The following is a 19,946-nucleotide window of genomic DNA, read 5'->3' as shown; positions in this document are numbered from 1 at the left end:
TGACCCCTATTCGAAACACCTTTGAAAGGTGTGTGCAAAAAGGGCCCTTGGATTGGTTGCAAAAAGATCATGCGAGAGAAGGCAACAGGACTGTATAAATAGAAGGTCCCGGCGTGGAAGGGCACCTTTTCCCCCTATTTTTTGGAGGTCTAACTTTGTCCGCCTCAGCTGGATCGGCGTCGTCGAGGGACATAAAGTAAGCATGTGCGTGAGAATCAGAAAGTTTCTGGGAACAAAAGAGAAAAGAAGAGGACAAGAATCGAACTCCATCGGAGCCGTACGAGAAAACAACGAAGTGGAGAGAATTAATACGGAAGTAGGAAGGTCTGAGGTATTGTCTCAAACAAATATTTTTTTTTCCTCCACACGGGATAATTGTCAGTTAGACGTCATTGTAGGTATGGAGTTACTGTGAGGAGGTACTGGAGTTACTATGCTTCTAAGGAACCTTTCTTGTTAGTGTAGAGATTGTGTGAAAACTGTTACGTGTTAATGTAAGGAGAGTGAAGGTACTGTATGCATGATAATCGTACTCTAGACACGTGAGGGTGTAAAGGAATTCGTGTACGAGTTTTTCAGTTTTCTGTGCTGGTGGTAAATATAAATAAATACGTTTTCTGTGAGCCGACTCCTTTTTTTGTAGATCAGCAGACCTCGGCCTAGCTTTAGGGTCTCAACACTTTTTTGGATTTTGCGTTTTCATGTTCAGAACTGCTACATTTGACATTAAATGATGATTCATAAAGAACAATTGCACATGCGTATAAAATTTTCAATCAAACTAATAAACAGCGTATGTTCAAAATTTTAAAACATGAAATTCACAAACTAACTTGTACTGTTTTCTTTTATAATTTACAATATTTGAAATGTACAAGTGCCAGTCACTTTGCAAATTTCATATATCTTGTCAAAAGTTTACAAGCATGCGCAGTTCTTTCTGAATTGTCAGTGTGTTCATCAGCAGTAGATTTGAAGATGGAAATGTGAAATTCCAAAAAGTGCTTAATCTAATTAAATATTATTCCTTAAAAAATTGAAATTTTCTTTCTGATTTTACACATGGAATGATTATAATAAATCCTTAATACTTTAAGAAATTTAAAATATTGATAATTTCTTTTCAAAACACTTTTATTTGAAAGTTTTCATCTACTCTATTATGTACAAATTAAAACATTTTTAAAAGTACAGATTACACTTGACAAAATGCATGATAATATCCTTCTTTTTAAAATAATATATTAAGTTATATATTATTTTAAAAAGAAGGATATTATCATTTGCACTTTTACATTCTTAAAATAAACAATTTTGCTGGATAATTACGATTCTTAAATTTGCTCATTACTCATCAGAAATAGATGTTTGCTATATAACTGGAACTCAGTCATAATGGAATGATGTTTTCTGTGAAAAAATAACAAGATCAATCCATAAATCTGTGAAAATTTAATCAGATTTCAGGAGTTTTTTTTTTTTTAACTGAATATACAAAACAACCAATAAATCCAAAATAGCAAATCTGCAATTATTGAAGAGATATTATATTAAGTTTAAGTGATATTATTAATTTAAAATATCATTAAAAATTTTTACTCTCCAGAAAATACTCAACATACATCCTTAATAGTTAATGAGTAATGACAATTAATATAATTTTTTACTTAATTAGTTTCATCACAATTGGAAACTATTAAAGCTTAGAAATATAATTTGTAATATTAAAATACATTAATCCAATAGAAATTCCAAATTTTAAACTTTACATTTGTAAGGGTAACCACAAGTGTAACAAGCAAATACGTGGATAAAAAGAAGAGAATAAACTAGATAGATTAAGAAACAAATTATATATTCTTTGCAAGTATGTTCAAAAACACCAAAATTATCACCTTTAGATATGTCCAATACTTACATAGAAAAGAATATATTTGAATTATTATTTTATTTTTAAGAATGTGTTACGAAATTATGTACAATAAATAGTATGTTCACCATTTCCCAAATGAATAATAGCCTTGAAGCAAGACATGTTTGCAATAATTGTATGTTGGCCCATATTAAAGTAAGTTCTTACATAAAACACTTCTACTTAATTCAGTATTATGCCTTACATGTAATATATTATGTAATAACTAATATTGCTATGCAATGTTCATAAAAATTCTTGATGTTCCTTAATGTTTTTATGTAATTTGCATTGTGTCACTAATATAATGAATAAAGACCAACCACTGCCGAATTATCGGGCTAGAAAATGGCTATAGTAATATTAATAATTTAAGATAATTTGGTACTAGAGTTAGGTGTTAGGTGCCATCTTTTGCTAAATTTAATAATTAGAATTTTAATTAAATAATTTAAATAAAATTAGGCCTAACTGGAAGAAAAGAATCGGCCCGAAGCGGGACTCGAACCCGCAACTCCTGCTATCCGTGCAGACACGTTACCAGTTACGCTACCCAGACCTTCGGTCTGATCTCCCTTCCAGTTGATATAAGATTACCGAACGACCATCGACGGTCATTACTTATATCGAATGAATAAATGTATATATAATGTAGTAAAAAATATATATTCATAAGCAAAATTATATGAGCATAACACTGGGTTATTTAATCTCTGGATAAAGTTCATTTATCCAGAGATAGACGAATCAAAAGACTAGTTCAGCATTAATAAGGTTTCTCTATCACAAATACTTTCGACGAGTATATAACTGTCGTCCTCAGGCGAAATGAACAATTTAAAGAAGAGAGTGTGCAGAATGTTCCAAAAAGAACAGAATTTCTTAAATTAAAACAAGCGTCTGGTAGCAGCCATTAAGAACGTGCAACAAGTTTTTAACATGTTCGAAACAATTAAAACTATGGTGCAGGCAGTGCATGTGTAGAATTAAAGCCACGTTGGCAATTCGATGTTAGGCACATTTCATTGCTTAAATGCTGATACAAGGCTACCCATACACTGGGCAATTTGAGGGTTGGAACATTGCATGCATCCGTAGTTGCTGTGAGAAGTGCTTCCCAAATGGGTTATTTCATTTTAAATAAAATTTTTCTCTAAATCAAAAATTTATCTGTAACTACCCCTATCTAGTTCAAATTAACTTTGATTAACAATTTTTTACCTGAGAGAGGACCCAGGAGGGGTCTGAAAGCATTTGTACTGTTAAATTTTAATTTGCATCGGTTAAAGGTTTCTGAGGTACATTTTTGTTTAGTAAACTCCGGTATGCAGTTGTTCATTATCAAATTAACTTTTTAACTTAGAAATAGTGGGACATTGAGCAGGTTTTTAAACGCAATTATCATGCCACTTTTAAATGCAAATTAAGACTTAATGTTAATTGCTTTTCTAATGTAAATGAAAATTATTAATTTAAATAACTATTATTGTAACCTGCTGCTATTTTAAGGAACAACAATAACTGTTTTATTTAATTCACAATAAATACAGACAAAAAGAATTAGGTTAAGTGGCAAATAATATGGTGATAGAATGTCTACAAACACAACTTTAAATTGCATATATGATTTTTTCCATAGAAATTTGTGCCAGAAAATTTAATTATAGGTTCAAGTGTGCCGTGAGATAAAAAGGTTAAAGAACATTGCATAAAGTTATAAAAATAACTTTCTGAATAAAGTCCAAAAGACTTTTGGGATACACATAAGCTGCTAATTGATTCATAATCATCTAGCAAAGCCACATTCATATTCTCTTAAAATTCTGTAATTTTTTAATCTAGTTTATATTCAACAATTCAGCAATTTTCATTATGGACTCTTTGCCAATTTGTAAAATATATGAAATATACAGTAATACCTCGACTTACGCAAACCCGGAGTTACGTGATTTTCAAATCTCGACGATTCGTCTTTTGTTTCAGTGCCATGCAACTCTTGATTACTCACTCCCCCCCAAACTATTGTTCAGCTTACACATTCGGACATGTCGCACGGAATCGACGCATAGCTACAATTTATTTTGTGTTATTTATTTCTGTGTTTGTTATATCTTCGGAGACTTGAGAGACTCTACTATGTCATCCAAACGAAGTAGAACTGATTCTTCTGCATCAAACAAGAAAAGAAAAACTTTATCTTTGGAATGTAAAGTTAACATTAATAAAGACTTCGATCCAAAATGAAAATTTGTGAATTGGCAAAACTTAATCCTTTAGACCCAGTTCAATCAGATGATCGAATGACGGTTGGAAACTTGACAGAAGGCCTCAGTTTAATTGAAAAGGGATTACAAATTTTAGACAATATATACTCCAACGAAGAGCGCATTTCTTCTACAAAATGAGAAATAAAAAAATTATTAGCATGCTACGAGGAAATTTTGCAGGAGAAAAAAATCTTTGAGCCGCCAGACAAATTTGTTAGATTTTAGGAAACCTTCTATATCAAAATAACTTCGGTTTTGATTTTAATAATATAATTTGTTATACATATGTATTATCTAAGATTTTATTAAACATTTTTTTCTAAATTATTGTTTTCTTTAGTCTCCGGCCCCAATTAAAAATAATTTGTATGTATTTATATGCGAAGTTATACCCCGACTTACGCAATTTGACTTACGCGGTTATCGCTCAGTCCCACCTATCACGTAAGTTCGGGGTATTACTGTATAATAATCATATGTTATTATTACTCCATAATTATTTGTTCTAATCACAGTTTGGTAAAACAATAATTAAAATAAAATGTAATCAACCATTTAGTTTGTATAATAATAGTATAGTATAATAAATTACTCAGTTATTATTATTTGTTACTGTAACAATGGTAAATGTAGCCAAATGTTAACATATAATATGGCTAAGACGTTGTATATATATTATATTTGAGACAATTTGAATAATTTCTAATAAAATATTAGTGTTTGTCACAATGTGTACTTTATGCAATATTACAAATATATATACATTAATTAATAAGTATAAATAAGCAACCTAATGAAAAAATCTGTTATGATTAACTTTAACAAATGAATAATTTCTATAATTAATTATCATATATATATATATTTGGTAAAAATAATGCATTAAGAAGTTTCTAAAATAGTTATTATAGAGAGTTATTAACTGTGCAAATAGTCAACTTCAGAGAATTAAAATAAATAAGTGTCTATAATTTAGAATAGTTAATCAATGTAGTTCAAGAATTTAATGTATTTTATGTTCTACATTTAATAAATTAGTTAAAAGATATAGTTAAACTTTAAAGGTTTTATATATGAAAACTAAATATATCCACATTCACTAACTGTAAAATTGAGGCTAGAAAATATGAATGTGTGTTATAAAAATGAATTCCTTTTCTTTTTTAAATACAAATATTCTTGAATATGCTATTTACCATTTGTTGTAGTAACTAGTTTGTTTACAATTCTACCATGAAAATATTTCAATTCTCTACAGCTTCACATTATAAAGTTGTTTGAATTCTTCCAATATTAAATTTTACAACCTTTAATTTAGATTAATACATAAAATGAAATAACAAAACAGTTTGAAAATACGAAAATAATTACTTCAATTTATAAGAAAGTAAAAACATATGTATATATATTTATAAAAAATAATTTGAAAAATTCATATTTAAAAGGATAAATAAGACTTCCAACTTACAGGATAATCATGCAAAATAACTATAATGTATGTAAATATGTAATACAACTAAAGCTGAAATTCAGCCAACTTTTACTGTTTAATTGTTTAATTTAAAAATATGTGCAGAATTGTTGATATATGGTTCATAGACACATTGATTAAACTTCAATTCAATGGCCATTATTATACTTAAATGTATGTGCGTTGTTCTTGAATTACTTATCCTTTTAAAAGTATTTAAACTGAAAGGATATTGAATACTACAGTAAATTAATTAAGAATTGGACAATTCATTTCATATTAGAAACATAAATCTGTCAGAAGTTGAAATGAATGTATTTTAGATTTAATAAATATAAATTAATTATTAGTATATGTAATAATATACATTTCCAAAAATTCTACACTTATAGTTGCAATTATTGTTCAGCCAAAATAGCATTTTGTTATTTACTGTTTTTAAGTATAAACAATAATATAACACAATGCTAGTCCATTTTTATTTTATTTTTTTTTTATTTTTACTCGTTTACTTAGATTCATGTTTGTTTTATTACTGATTTAAATTCATCTTTTTATATTTCTATTATTTATATTTTTCTGACTTATTTACATTTTACATATTTTATGATTAATATTATATAATAGTCTTTATATTGACAGGTCAGGCTTTCTGTTATCAAAAGGTCATTCAGCTATTTGCATTTCTGAAGCAATAGAAGCAACATTAAAAAAAGATCAATCCCATGAGATGATAGTGTTTCTTTCCAATTATAAAAGCAAAGAAAAGCATTTTTATCTCATGTTTTTGTACTAAATTAAATAAAGAATTTTGCAAAATACATAACTCTTTAAAGTCAGTATCTGTGTTAAAGAGAAATGTAAACATTGTTGTATTTAAAATAAAATACATTTGTTTATTATGTGAATTTGATTTAGAATATTTCAAAAGTTTACAATTTCTTTAGTTAATTTAATTTTTGATCAATTTAAAATTTTATATTTGAATACAGTTAATTTGTATTATAAAAAATTGTTAAGTTATTGTTTTATTTGTTCCATGTTAAATTTTAAGATAAAGTTTAAATCACTTTATTATTTTGATACAATCTTATGATGATGATAAAATATCATTAAATATCATTTAAAAATTGATTTTTAAGATATATGCATGTACTTTATCAACAATACAAACATTTAATGTAGACAGTTTTTCATCTTATTTATATTTAAAATATAATAATCATTAAGGCATATTCATTCAACACACAGAACGCACAACAAATAACCGGCATAAAAATTTCAAAACTGCAAATGTTTTCTTAATTTTCATGCAGGTTATTAGTTGTGCATTCTGTGTGTTGAATTGATACAGCCCGGTGTGGTGAGAAAGTATAATATATTAAGGCATATTCATTCATTCATAAAAAAACTAGAATATTTATAAATAAGAACAGTGTTCTAATTTTTGAGTCCAATATTTTAAATTTATATTTATTAAATACATTATTTTTTAACTTATTGATATGTATATGTTTTAAAAGTTAATTTTAAAAAGATCTTTAACAGTCTTGAAAATAAATAAGATTTTCAACTCAAATTTCTATTTTAATATAAATATATAATTACTTGTACTGAATATTATAATATTTATTTATTTTTGCAAAAAATGAATTTTTTTTAACAAACAACTGAACTAAAAGCAGAACAGAGTTAAACAATATCAAAAACCATCCATATTTTTCTAGCACTATTTTATTTAGAATATTGGAAATATTTGAATGTTGCATAAATTTTATTTTACTTTACAATATGTTCTATTGTTTATAATCCCAAATTTTGAATGTAAGCTCATACTTAAAGTCTGGACATTACATTCCAATTTAGAACACTAAAAATTTGAGTTCAGGTACAAACTTATGAAATGAGCTGAAAACATTTGTCACTAAATAAAAGTGCTGGAAAAGGGTGTATGGTTTTTGATATTGTGTAAATTTTAACTTTGTTTCCAAAAATTAGTAACAACAATAAATGCTTGCTTCAAATGCATATTAACTACATAATTAATAATTTTTGAAAATAGCATGCAACTAAATGGTAAAATTTTTATAAATCAATTATTAATTATATAACCATTAAAAATTTAATTACTTGATATTATTAGAAAAATTACATAATATATCCAAACAGAAAGACAATATGATAACAGTAATGGCCCCATTTTTGAATGTATTCGAGTATCTGACTTAGTCAAAGTAATGAACATGCATTTATTATATTTAGCTAATCCACTCTCATTGGGAATTCATTTAATATTATAAAACCTAGTCAGATATTAGACACACCCTTTATTAAATCCATATAAGATGAGAAAATAACTATTGAATGCACAGTTACTAATATTTTTATCAAATATATTTTGATTCCAGATCACATATCAGTCAAGATAATTTTCTTCAAGGTTAAATACATTAATAAATCATTAAATCTAAAACTTGATGATATATCATCAAGTTTTTAGAAGAATATAAAGCATAAAAGAAACTGTATACAACATTGTTTATGTTTATCATGTATGTGTACAACATTTTCATGTCACAGCTTTATTGGCCATGACATGAAAATGTTGTACACATAGTTAAAGTATCCTAAAGGATTGAATAATTTCTTAAGATCATCGCAATAAATTTATTAACTGAAACTTCTATTCAATTATATATTCACATCCAGAAAATTTTTTAAATATTTAGTGGTTTATGCACAGAAAATTAAGAGATAAGAGTTGATATATAATTCTACATTCTTTTAAAATATATTATTTAAAAACATCTAAGGATCATTCTATATCAATAAAATGATTACTTTCAACTGATTCACTTCAGTTTTTCTTAAATAAAATTAAAAAATTATTGAAAATCAAAAGCTATATTTACATATTAAATTGTAAATTACTTCATAAAAAGTAATTGAAAATTAAATTTGAAAAATCTAAAAATCTAATTTTTCAAATTTTTATACATTTTTTTGAGTATAAGGTTTAAAATTTATGTAACTTAATTTCTAATTCTGATAGAGGTTTTTGATTTACATCATATTGAAAATGTAAACTGCTTCCATTTAATAAATGAATTATTTGAAAAATAAATATTTCGAAAAATATTTTTAAAATTAAAACAAATTACAGATAATTTAGGACAAACGTATTTTGTCTTTAAAAGATTATCACTTATTTAAATCTTAAAGCAAAGATCAAAGTAAAATTCCTCACTGCAAACTACTACTGTGAAATGAATTGCTCATCTAAAGCTATAAGTGACATTATTATATATTAAAAATTGCTTTTAATAAATTACATTATAAATAATTTTGATATATTTTTTAAATTAAAATAAAAATTTTAATACTTAAAAATACCAAGAAGTTTTGGTTTGTAAAACTGTGTGAATTACAATGATAAGTAATGTAAAAGTAAAATAATTTTCCATTACGTTAAGAAATTTTATATCTAATATATAAAAAAATTCAATCAAAATCTGAAAATCAGAATTTTTCTAAGCTTTATTTCATTATCAATTTGATTATTATTATATTATATTCAGTTATTTTATGAAACAGAAGTTTTTTTTACATACTTTAGAATTATGAATTGGAATTTTATAATGAAGTAATTAGTCTATGATTTGAATTTTAATTTTGCCAACATAAATAGAATTATTCGACTTTTCATGCTATGAGAATAGTTAAGTTTCAATGAAATTCATCTTGTGAAAAAGAGATACTTACTGTATTATATACTTATTTAAATTCTAAGTTTCAATATAATTAATAAATTCAAATAAATAAAAAGATTCAGTAAGAAATGTTAAAGCATCCTCAGTTTGAACAAATTAAAATAAAAATTTGTTGCTTTTGAGTTTTTTGTAACTGTTCAATCAATGTTTATTGCTAAATGCTTTATTGCATTCTGTCACATATTGATATTTTATGCCAGCATAAGCTGATAAAGTTTGTTATTTGTACAGAACAACTGATTGATTAAAAAAATTGATTACTTTTGGATTTGTTTTTGTAGTAAAAAAAAATCCATCAAAGATTTCAGAGGTGCAATATTGTATCTAAGTAAAATATCTGAAGGATAAATGGTTGTCTGCAAAGCTCCATTACAAAATGATAAATGGGTGAATGCTTTATTGGTATACTGAGCTTCATTTTGTAAAATGAATACTTTTTAAAAAAATTACAAAAAGAATAAGAATAGATTTGATTTAAAGTTATTTAAAAAGATTGCAGTCTTGTCATGTGAAACATTCTTTTATTGAAAAACTGAAATATATTGAAATAGCAATCTAGAAAATTATCCAATGATTAAGCAATAGTTTCAAATAGTTATATTCTCAATGGATAATTATAGTATCTTTAAATAACAGCAATTTCTTTTTAAGTATGTCTACTAATCCTTAAATGATACGAATAAATTTCCCCACCAAAGTAACATGCAGAAATGGAAAAATGCTTTTACTATTCATTCTAGCTTTAAAGAAAAATTTTGTAATCAGGATTTAGCTGAATAAAATACAAATAAAAAATAAAAGCATAAAACCTTTGCACACAAATATTTTATATATCACTAAAACTAAGAACATTTTTGAGTATAACTTATTCAATTTCAAGAGGCTAGTATCTTTATTTTAAATAAATATTCTGATATATCTTTACTTCTCAAAAATTATTTTTAAAAAATTTCTTTATAACCTGATTTTTTAAAATTAATTTTTCAAGAACCTAACATAATAAAATTGCCATGAATAATTTAAATAGGAACAAGGCTTAATTCAGTGCATAAATTATTGCCATATATCAGTTGTAGCAATTTTATTACATAGAATTTTGAATTTATCTGTCAAAAATCATTTTATATTGGCAATCAAGTAGATCAGAAATGCCACAAAATATACACAGAAAAACTTTAAAATGCTTCAATAAAGTTAACAACTAATAAATAAATATATAGAAAGCCATTTGGAGTACTTTCAAACTTATTAATTTATCTTTAGAAAGACTTCTGAAAATGGAGTCTTCTTGAAGATCAGTCATTGAATCCGAAAGTATTCCGAATGGCTTTGTATGTGTTTATTTATCAGTTTTTAACTCTGTTAAGGTATTTTAATATTTTTTTTTCTGTTTATGGTAGATAAAACTTAATGAAAATACAGTAAAAAAAATTTGATCTTGCACTTAATAAACTTATAATCTTCAATACAATATTGTAAGTATGCATTTAATGTTTTATGTATCATCATCTTCAGCAGCACTATATTTAAAAATAGAATCATGAATAAATTAGCAATAGCAAAAGTAACATCAGCATTGCATTACAGCATTTTATTTTGCAATTTAGGAAAACTTCCTTTTTCAGTATTAAAATATTCAATTTAGAAAAGACCATAAGAAATTAAGCGAGAAAGTTAATTTTCTAAATTTTAGTGATATGCTATTAGATCTAAATTCCATCTTCATTGCAATAAATAATTTTCATTTTATTTTTAATGCATTATAATAAATTACATACTAAATTTGTAATTCTTTGTTGAATTTAGCATTTGTAAATTTTCTTACAAACTTAATTACATTTCTCTTCTTCTAAAACATTAATTAAAATTTATTTTCAAACAACTATATTTTATTAATTCTTGTATTATCATTTTATTATGTATACTATATATTTTATACTATTTCTTAAAATGTTATAAATGGTTTGCACAATATCCAAAAATTAATATGAAATTTTATATTTAAAAAAATCATTTACATGATTTTTATAAAAACAATAAAAACCATAACAACAGTTACTCTTTAATGAATATATATATTTATTATACTTACTCAATCTGCATTGAGCTCAAGATTATTCAAATATAACTGATGTAATTATGACTGTTTTAAGAAAAATCTCTTTCAGATACAAATAATATTTATAGATAATAAATTTCATTGTAGAGTCCATTGTTGCTGAACTCTACAATGATAGTGATGAAATGTATTAAAAATTAATCAATAAAAAAATCAACATTCCAAAGTATTTTTTTGTAATAATATTCAAAGTTAAATTGCAGAATATAACTTAAGTATCAGTAAAGAGTTTACATAACATTATTACAATGAGATTCTGATTTTATAAATATATATTTATAAATAATACAATTTCTGTAACAGATGTATCAGCAAAGAATTTCTAGGATAAAAAAATTTCCATAGATTGCATCAATCTGGAATAAATTTACAAAAAAATTCAAAATACAGTAGAGCATCGATTATCCGACTCAATTGGGAACTGGGGTTGGTCGGATAACTGAAAAGTCGGATAACCGAAAAGTATGAAAGAATACATTATTAGTATAGTGTATTAGGCCTGGTTTAAATACTAGCCTCCCTTTCATGGTCGAGCCAGTGCTGCCAGCTAAAACATGCAAAAATTTAACAAAAATAATATTAAAGTAGCCAAGACATAACCAAATATTGTAGCGCCACATCATTAGCGGACATTTGAATTTGCCGACTAGAACACAGTCGGTTAATCGAGGGTCGGATAATTGATGCTCTACTGTATATCACCAACTTTTATCAAGGCAACAAATCTAAAACTGTTATGGAACATAATTTATCTCCATATTTTTTGATTTTAATCTTATATTCAATTTTAGAAAATATATGAAATCAATTCTTAAGATAGGAAATGTTTAAATATTTTATAATCTGATCTTTTTAAAAAATATGATTTGATTGAAAACTGAAAAATCTGAAATAATTTATAGTTTCCTTATAATGTAAGGCTAAGAATTTGTAAATATTTATTTTACAAATGAATATTTACAAATTCTTAACATTATATTGTAAAGAAAACAAATCTGTAGTTTGAAAATATATTGATCCTTTCCATAATTGAAGATGTTGTTTACTTATCTACTTCCAATCGTGGAAAGATTCTTTTAAGTATACTAAAAATAGATCCTAGTATCAACAAAATAACTTAAAACAATAGAGCTTACAGCATTGCAAGTAGAATAAAAAGGAACAGGCATTTAAATTATTTTCAAAATTAATTCTTCAAAAACATTTTAGATAGAAATAAATCTTATATTCATGAAGAATGCTTAATGAACAGTGTGCATAACGAAATATCACTTCAAAGTATTTTATTATGTAATGAATAGGAATATTTTCTAAAACTGATGTTTGCTTTATAAAAGTTCAACAAGAGTACATTTTTTTCTGACAAAATATTTAATAATGAAGTAACTGAATTAAGTTTACTTCAAAGCTGTATTAACATTCAAAAAAATTTTTTTAAACACAAGGAAAAACACTCAATCTGTGAGAATAAATAATTTCTTTCTTGTTACAGGTGTTATTTCAATGTGTTAATCACCTCTAAAGTCAAAACTAATTGAGTATTTTTTCTTGTATTTTAAAAAAATTTTTTTGAATTTAAATTTCCAGCTCAAATGAATATTTTAAATTTTATTAATTTTGCTGTATTAAACATTTGCCAATATTGTATCATATTCTTGATATTAAAAGAAGTTCATTTATGCTTTTCTATATCTAATTTATGTAATTTAAATTTTAGAAAACTAATCTACAAAAATGACTAATATATGCCAATTCATCAAAAGCTAAATTAAATTCTACAATTATTTATATCATTCTTCAATTTTCTCTGAATATCATTTACTAAAGACAGTAAATGATATTCAGTAAAACTAGACAACAATCAAGTTACATGAATAATTATTTCATGAAAGTACAAAAATCATAGTTTACCTATATATTCAGAATATGATTTAATAAACTTTTATAAATTAAAAGTATTAGAAATTGGTATGATAGTTAACACACACTTCAAATTATTAACTGATATTTTATTGTGAACAACACATAAGCTATGAAGCTAGCATGCAGATCATATCTTTATAAACTAGGCATCAAGTCATTATTCAAAGTTAAATTTTTGGTTTAATTTCAATTTCAGTGTTATCTTTCTTAGATTATAATAATGCTACTATTAAATACTCTAAACACCAGAACCCAAAATATTCTAAGTTTTTTTTTTGGTGTTTATATTATTTACCGTATTTTACAGCATATAAGGTGCAACTTTGACCAATAAAAACTAATAAATTTTCCGAACAGCCTTCAGTATATTACAGATAGCCTCTACATAGCCTGACTATTGAATAAAAATGTTATTGTTTAATTAAATGTATTATTATTATTATTATTATTATTATTAGCTATAGCCAAGCAACTTTTGCATGTATTCATGTTGAATATTTTAATGGTAAATTTTAATTGTAAATGAGTTCTTTTACACTTCTCTTTGTCTGATAAATAAAAGCATGCATTCTAATTTAATTTTTAAACCAGAATGCAGTAAAAAACTTTTTGCAACTAAGTGCCAAAGAAACTAGACTACTTAAATGCACTAAATACTTTTCCCTAAATATTCTGTGCTAAAATAGGGATACATCTTATATGCTTTAAAATATGGTAATATGGAAACATTTATATCAAAGAAAATTTTGCAAGTGAAATGGAAACAAAATGATAGTATTTGCTCAATTGCTCTAAAATTAGAATAAATAATCAATGGCTACTATTAGACCATAAATGCTGAAGTAAAGTAGATTTTCTAATCAAAATTAAAATACTGACTCTCCATTTCTGATATATAATGCAGAATTAACTAATACTAAATGATAATTGTACATGAAATGAAGGTATTAATAACAAAAATTATAAAAAAGAAAAAAAAATTTAAATAAAGTATTAAAAATTAAATTTTTTTGTGTATTTCTTAAAAATTCTAGTGAAAAATTTATTATTGTAAAATTTAAATAATATAATATGATTAACGAATTACTAGTAACTCTAAACTTAATATGGGTGATAAAGTTATATAACATTTCTGTCTTCTACATCTAAATGTTATGAATTCATATCCATTTATTCAAAGATGTTATTCTTTGAGTAAATTAATTCATTTTATAAATGATTCAATTACATTTCTCATCAGAAAATTTTCAAATTAAATCTCAATTTTGTAAATTTTATATTATGTAATTTAATTTTGTAAATTTATCATAATTTTCTTTTAAATTTAAGCTTTCTCAAAAGTTTAGTATTGATATATATGCTTCTTCATTATACTGTTATCAAAAAAACATGTGACAGTATTTTTGTTTTAATTGGAAAATTTAGATTTATCTGACACCTGCATTCATTATTTGATCAAGTGCATATAAACAAATATCTCATAAGTTCAAAAGCTAGCATTATTTTTGTTTTGATGCATATGCAAAAGACTACCAGTTAGTTGAAACTTTTTATCATACAACATTTTCTAAAATTTACTAAATAACAAAGAACTGTATTTTCTATGCTTATATTAAGAACTGATGATTGAAATAGACAAACTGGATATCATTATAAAAAGTGCTTCAGAGAAAAAGAAATTTTAAATCTTACTATTTTAGATATTTAATGAGATTCCAATGAATCTCATTAAATATCTAAAATATCTATTGAAAGAAGAAGAAATTTTTCTTCAAGTTTTCATAAATAATAAATTTCCCATATGATATTCAATATAATCAATTTTAAAAAGAAAGTTTATTTAAAGTTTTAAAATGCAGTTTCATTTTTCTTTTATTTTTGTTAAATTAAATGGATGAATTCAATTGTTTCGATTTGATAAAGACCAAAAATGTAAAAACATTAATATTCATTTTAATACAAAATTGTAAAAATTTTAATAAAAAAAAACTATTATTATATTTTGTATTTTAATAATAAGAATAGTTTTTGAAAATTTTAAAATCTGCTGAACACAGATCTGATTGAAAGTGTTTGATTATTGAAATAAATCACTTTTCAAAAAAAAAGTAACATTTTTCCTGATTATATAAAAATTTAAGATTTACAAAGACAATTTTATAAAAACTAAACAAAAATACATTTTTCAAATTTTTAAGTTCTGTAATTTTTCTTTCATCTAAAAGCTGTAATTGAATATCAATATTAGTCTTATTTAGTGAAACCTAAAACCTTACATCTTTAATCAAACATCAAAAGGGAGCTGACTAGATCTATTTTACCTAAATTGATTCTTCTGTATGCAAGAATAAAATGCAACTCTAGAGTATATATTTGTTCTATATTATCATCCTAATACACAAATATTGCCTATTGGAGACATTACTGTTTTATTTTAATATTTTTTGAATTAGAAAATTTATACAAATATTTCTCATTTTTGTAAATATTATTTGGTATATTTTAGTTGTATGTCATAAATGTTTAAAAAATATTTCAATATCCTGGTATCATTTAATGGAAAAAATGTGTTTCATTTGGTGGAATTTTGTTCTTGAATAACTGAAGTCATTCAAATGTCAGATTGATAATATTTCAAATATGTTCATATACATATATATGTATGATTAATGTTCATAAAAAAATTATTAAAAAAAATTGAAAAACTAACTTGAGTTTCTTGTAGTAAATTTAAACAAGCTTCATAATATTATATGGAAGATCATTAAAAGTATCCTGAAAGTTTCAAATCTTTCAACCTTTGGCTTTGTTTTTTAAAAGATTATTCTGGTATACAAATATGGTGGTTGAACATATAGAATTGTTTTCACTGAGCAACTGCTAGCGCTATAAACTGGTTATTGATATGATGGTTATTGATTGATGATTATTATGGATTGATATGATTGATTGATTGATTATTGATGTTTTTTATGCTATTTACTGATATGGCATACCAGTATACCAGTTGAAAAAATAGCCCTGCTTTCATTATTCTAGTTGTGACATAGCAGTTAAAAAATATAGCCTTGTGAATGGTTAGTGACAGAAAAAAGGTATATCTTGCCAATACAATACTTTTCAGATATTCAGCAAATATATATGGAAAAAAATAGAAGATACAAATAAGTTTTTTCTTACATTATTAAAAAACTTTCTTTATGTACATACTTTTCTAGCGAACAAGTTATTATTGATTCGTGTTATTAAATTTGAAATCAATATATAATTTATTTAACTTTTATTTTTAATAAAATAAGAATAAAAATTTTAAAATAATTATTATTTAAAGATTAAAACAAACCTTGTAAAAGCTTCAGCAATATAAGCACCACTTTTATCACTTTTATGTACCTCTCCATATGTAGATAAATTCATATTTTTTGGATCACTTGGTAAATCCATCACTGTATCACCTTTTTTAAGTTTAATTACAATTACATGATAACACCTTAAAATATAAAAATCTTTATTTAATGATATGAAATTAAGAATTAGATTATTATTATTTTTAATTTATACACAAGTATTTTACCAAATTAAACCATTTCTTTCAGATATACGTGATAACTCTAATTTTAATTGTGTGCAATCTTTATCTTTTTTCAGCTTTTCTAATTTGAACTGTGGCACATTTGTTGGAACTATAAAAGAAATAAAAATTATTTTTATAGATCTCATTCATTCATAAAAATATCAAATATATTAGTAAAATTAATGCAAATATAATCACAAATAAAAGCTGAAGTCAGATTGAAAATTACAACAAAACAAGAAATATTAATTAATTTTAATCAATACTTTTTGTTAAATTTGAATGAAAAGATCTTTTAAGCTTTAACCATAATCACAAATTATTGAAAATTAGTTTTAACTTGACTTGTATACATCAGTACAAATGTTAACAATATAGCTTTTACAGTGTTGCTAATAGTTTTTGTAGTATCTTTAAATACATAAATATTTGTCATTGTAGTTTTATATATTGCATTAAAAATAATGACATAACATTTTTAGAAATCATAGAAGAAAAAACATTTTATTACTGAAAACCAAAAAATAACTAATTAACTAATCTATTAAATAATTATTACTCGACTATTAGATAGAAAATGATTTGGAAAGTTTTAATAACTCATTTCAAATTTTTTTAAAAATGTATTTGATTATCATAGGTTTTTAATATGTTAAGAATAAATTATTTGTTTTTTCCATAAAGCAATAATAATAATTTGAATGTACAGTGGGTGATCAGTTAATGAACATAATCTGTTCCAAGACCATGTTTGCTACCCCAAACTGTTTGTTAACCAATTATCGATTTACTATAATTTTTATGGGAATTCACAATTAATTTGTTCTAGAGACTCCAAAAAGTAAAAAAAAAATCATATACATTCTTACTATGTTTATTTATTTGTAACAATAATACATATATACACAGTCTTGCTTTATATCACTGATGTTTCTTTCCCCATTTGTGGGGCATTAAAGAATCTGTCCAATGTTGATTGCTTTTCTTTCTTCTTCAGGATTTTTCAGAAGTAATTAATAGCATTGTTGTTGTACAGATCCCTAAGCCTATTATCTTAAACCTGGTTTGGATAACCCCTTTATTCTGACAACCTCCCACTTCTTCAAAAAGTCTTTAATAGCAGATGTCGGCATTAATCCTCTTTTTCAGAAAAAACATCTCACTCAGATTCTTGGTTCTTCATTCAAGAGTTCTTGAAGTTCTTCTGTTGTTAGATCAATTTCAGGTTCCATTATAAGCTCTTCAATGTCATCTTTATTCATCTCCAATTTGCAATCTCTAACAGTTGTCATAATTTCATCCATAATTTCAGAAACATCATCTTCATCTCCCTGAATGCAGGAGACACAGTTTTCACTAAGCAGAATTCAACTGTCATTGAATGACTTCTGACCATGCTGTTTGAATGAGTTGGATAGCTTCAAGAATATCAAATTTTTCTTTTCAAAACATTTTTAATGTCATCATTGAGGAAAACTGGCATGCTTTGAAACACCTTGAATTCTATGTCCTCATGTGACAAATGTGGAGTTTGTTTCTCCAGTTCTCCAAAAATTTCTCTAGCTTTCTCTTGAATGATAGTCATACTAGTTACATCTCTCTTCATTTCCCTTTCTTTTATCCAAATTAAAAGCAATCTCTCCATTTTTTCACGGATGGCACATCTTTGTTTCTCAGATGTGATTTTTGTTATTGCATTAGCTCTTGAGCTTCTTGATTATATCTTTCTTAGTTAAGATTGTGCCTACTATAGACCTGTTTAAGCCATACTGCCTAACAACAGCAGACATCTGCACACTCTCTACCTTGGCTATTAACTCTTGCTTGGTTTCTATGGTGAGCACAGTTCTTGATACTCCACTCTTTTTAGGCTCCATAATATTACAGTTTCTTTTTTAAATAAAATGTTCAGAAAAACACTTTAAAAAATTCAGAGAACGGAAATCAACTAGTGCACAAAAACATTATTTAAATGTGAGGACAGACAGAATTTGAAATTTGGTGTAAAAACATTAACAAATATCTGATGGGACAGTTAAACTCTCACCTTTCGAAAATAAAAACTGATGCAAAACTTATCAAGTGCCTGACAGTCTTGTAAAGACTATAAAAAATTCTTTCTGTCAGAAAGGTAAACAAAAGGCTGGAATTACAAGGGAGAGTTTTAAAGTTCAAAAGAATACTAGCCGATTGGTATCAGATTGAGCATTGATGTCAACATATCCTGCACTCCAAAAGGTTTTGAACTGTCACCCGGAGACAAGGGAAGACCAATTGGTATTCATTATTTTACATCACTTCTTCTTGTGTTTGTTCTGTGAGGTGTTCGTTATCCAAACATGTGTTTGTTGTTCAAACATAAAAATCTTTCGTGAAAGTATTTGTTGTCTGATTTCTTTCAGTCCAAACTGTTTGTTAACTGATCACCCATTGTACATTGAAAACAAATTTTATCTTAAAATCAGCAACTTTTTTATCTAATAAAATTTTTTAAGAACCATATCTCAGTAACATTTGATTAACATTTTTCATTCTGCATCCATTTTTCTGTTACATTGAAATAAAAAAACAGTTAGCTATCTTCTCTGTTAGTTATAGTTCTTGGGTAAGCATTCTAAAATTCAGCTATCTATTAATAGAGATACAACACAGATGATTAATAATATAATTTGTTCTTTTACCTGAAAAATTTATCTTTAAGTTAGCCATAGTTAATAAAATAAACAACTGATTTTTTATTCTTATTCTCTCTTAACTATTAGTTATCTTTTCTCTTCCTATTTTCTATATTTTGACATTAAATAATATTAAAAATATGGATGATTTTTAATAACTTCATATCATCATTTCAGTTAAAGTTTAATTAATGTATATTATATAATAATTGGGCTGCAATTTGGAAAAATTGTA

General features: G+C 25.1%; 1 protein-coding gene across 2 annotated transcripts in view; it reads right to left on the bottom strand.

Moving 5' to 3' along the window:
- Positions 1–19,946, bottom strand: part of Ptp69D (Protein tyrosine phosphatase 69D) — a 442,542-nt gene that overhangs the window by 53,952 nt on the left and 368,644 nt on the right. For both annotated transcript variants that reach the window (XM_067274239.1, XM_067274240.1), the window contains exons 11-12: positions 17,037–17,145; positions 16,806–16,952 (exon numbers count right to left, since the gene is read on the bottom strand). In XM_067274239.1, coding sequence (XP_067130340.1) covers positions 16,806–16,952; positions 17,037–17,145 — 256 coding nt within the window. The remainder of the gene's footprint in view (positions 1–16,805; positions 16,953–17,036; positions 17,146–19,946) is intronic.

This window comes from Centruroides vittatus, unplaced genomic scaffold (assembly GCF_030686945.1).
Source record: "Centruroides vittatus isolate TY-2023 unplaced genomic scaffold, ASM3068694v2 contig_545, whole genome shotgun sequence".
NCBI classification, from domain to species: domain Eukaryota; kingdom Metazoa; phylum Arthropoda; class Arachnida; order Scorpiones; family Buthidae; genus Centruroides; species Centruroides vittatus.
This window is presented reverse-complemented; position numbering and strand designations above follow the sequence as displayed.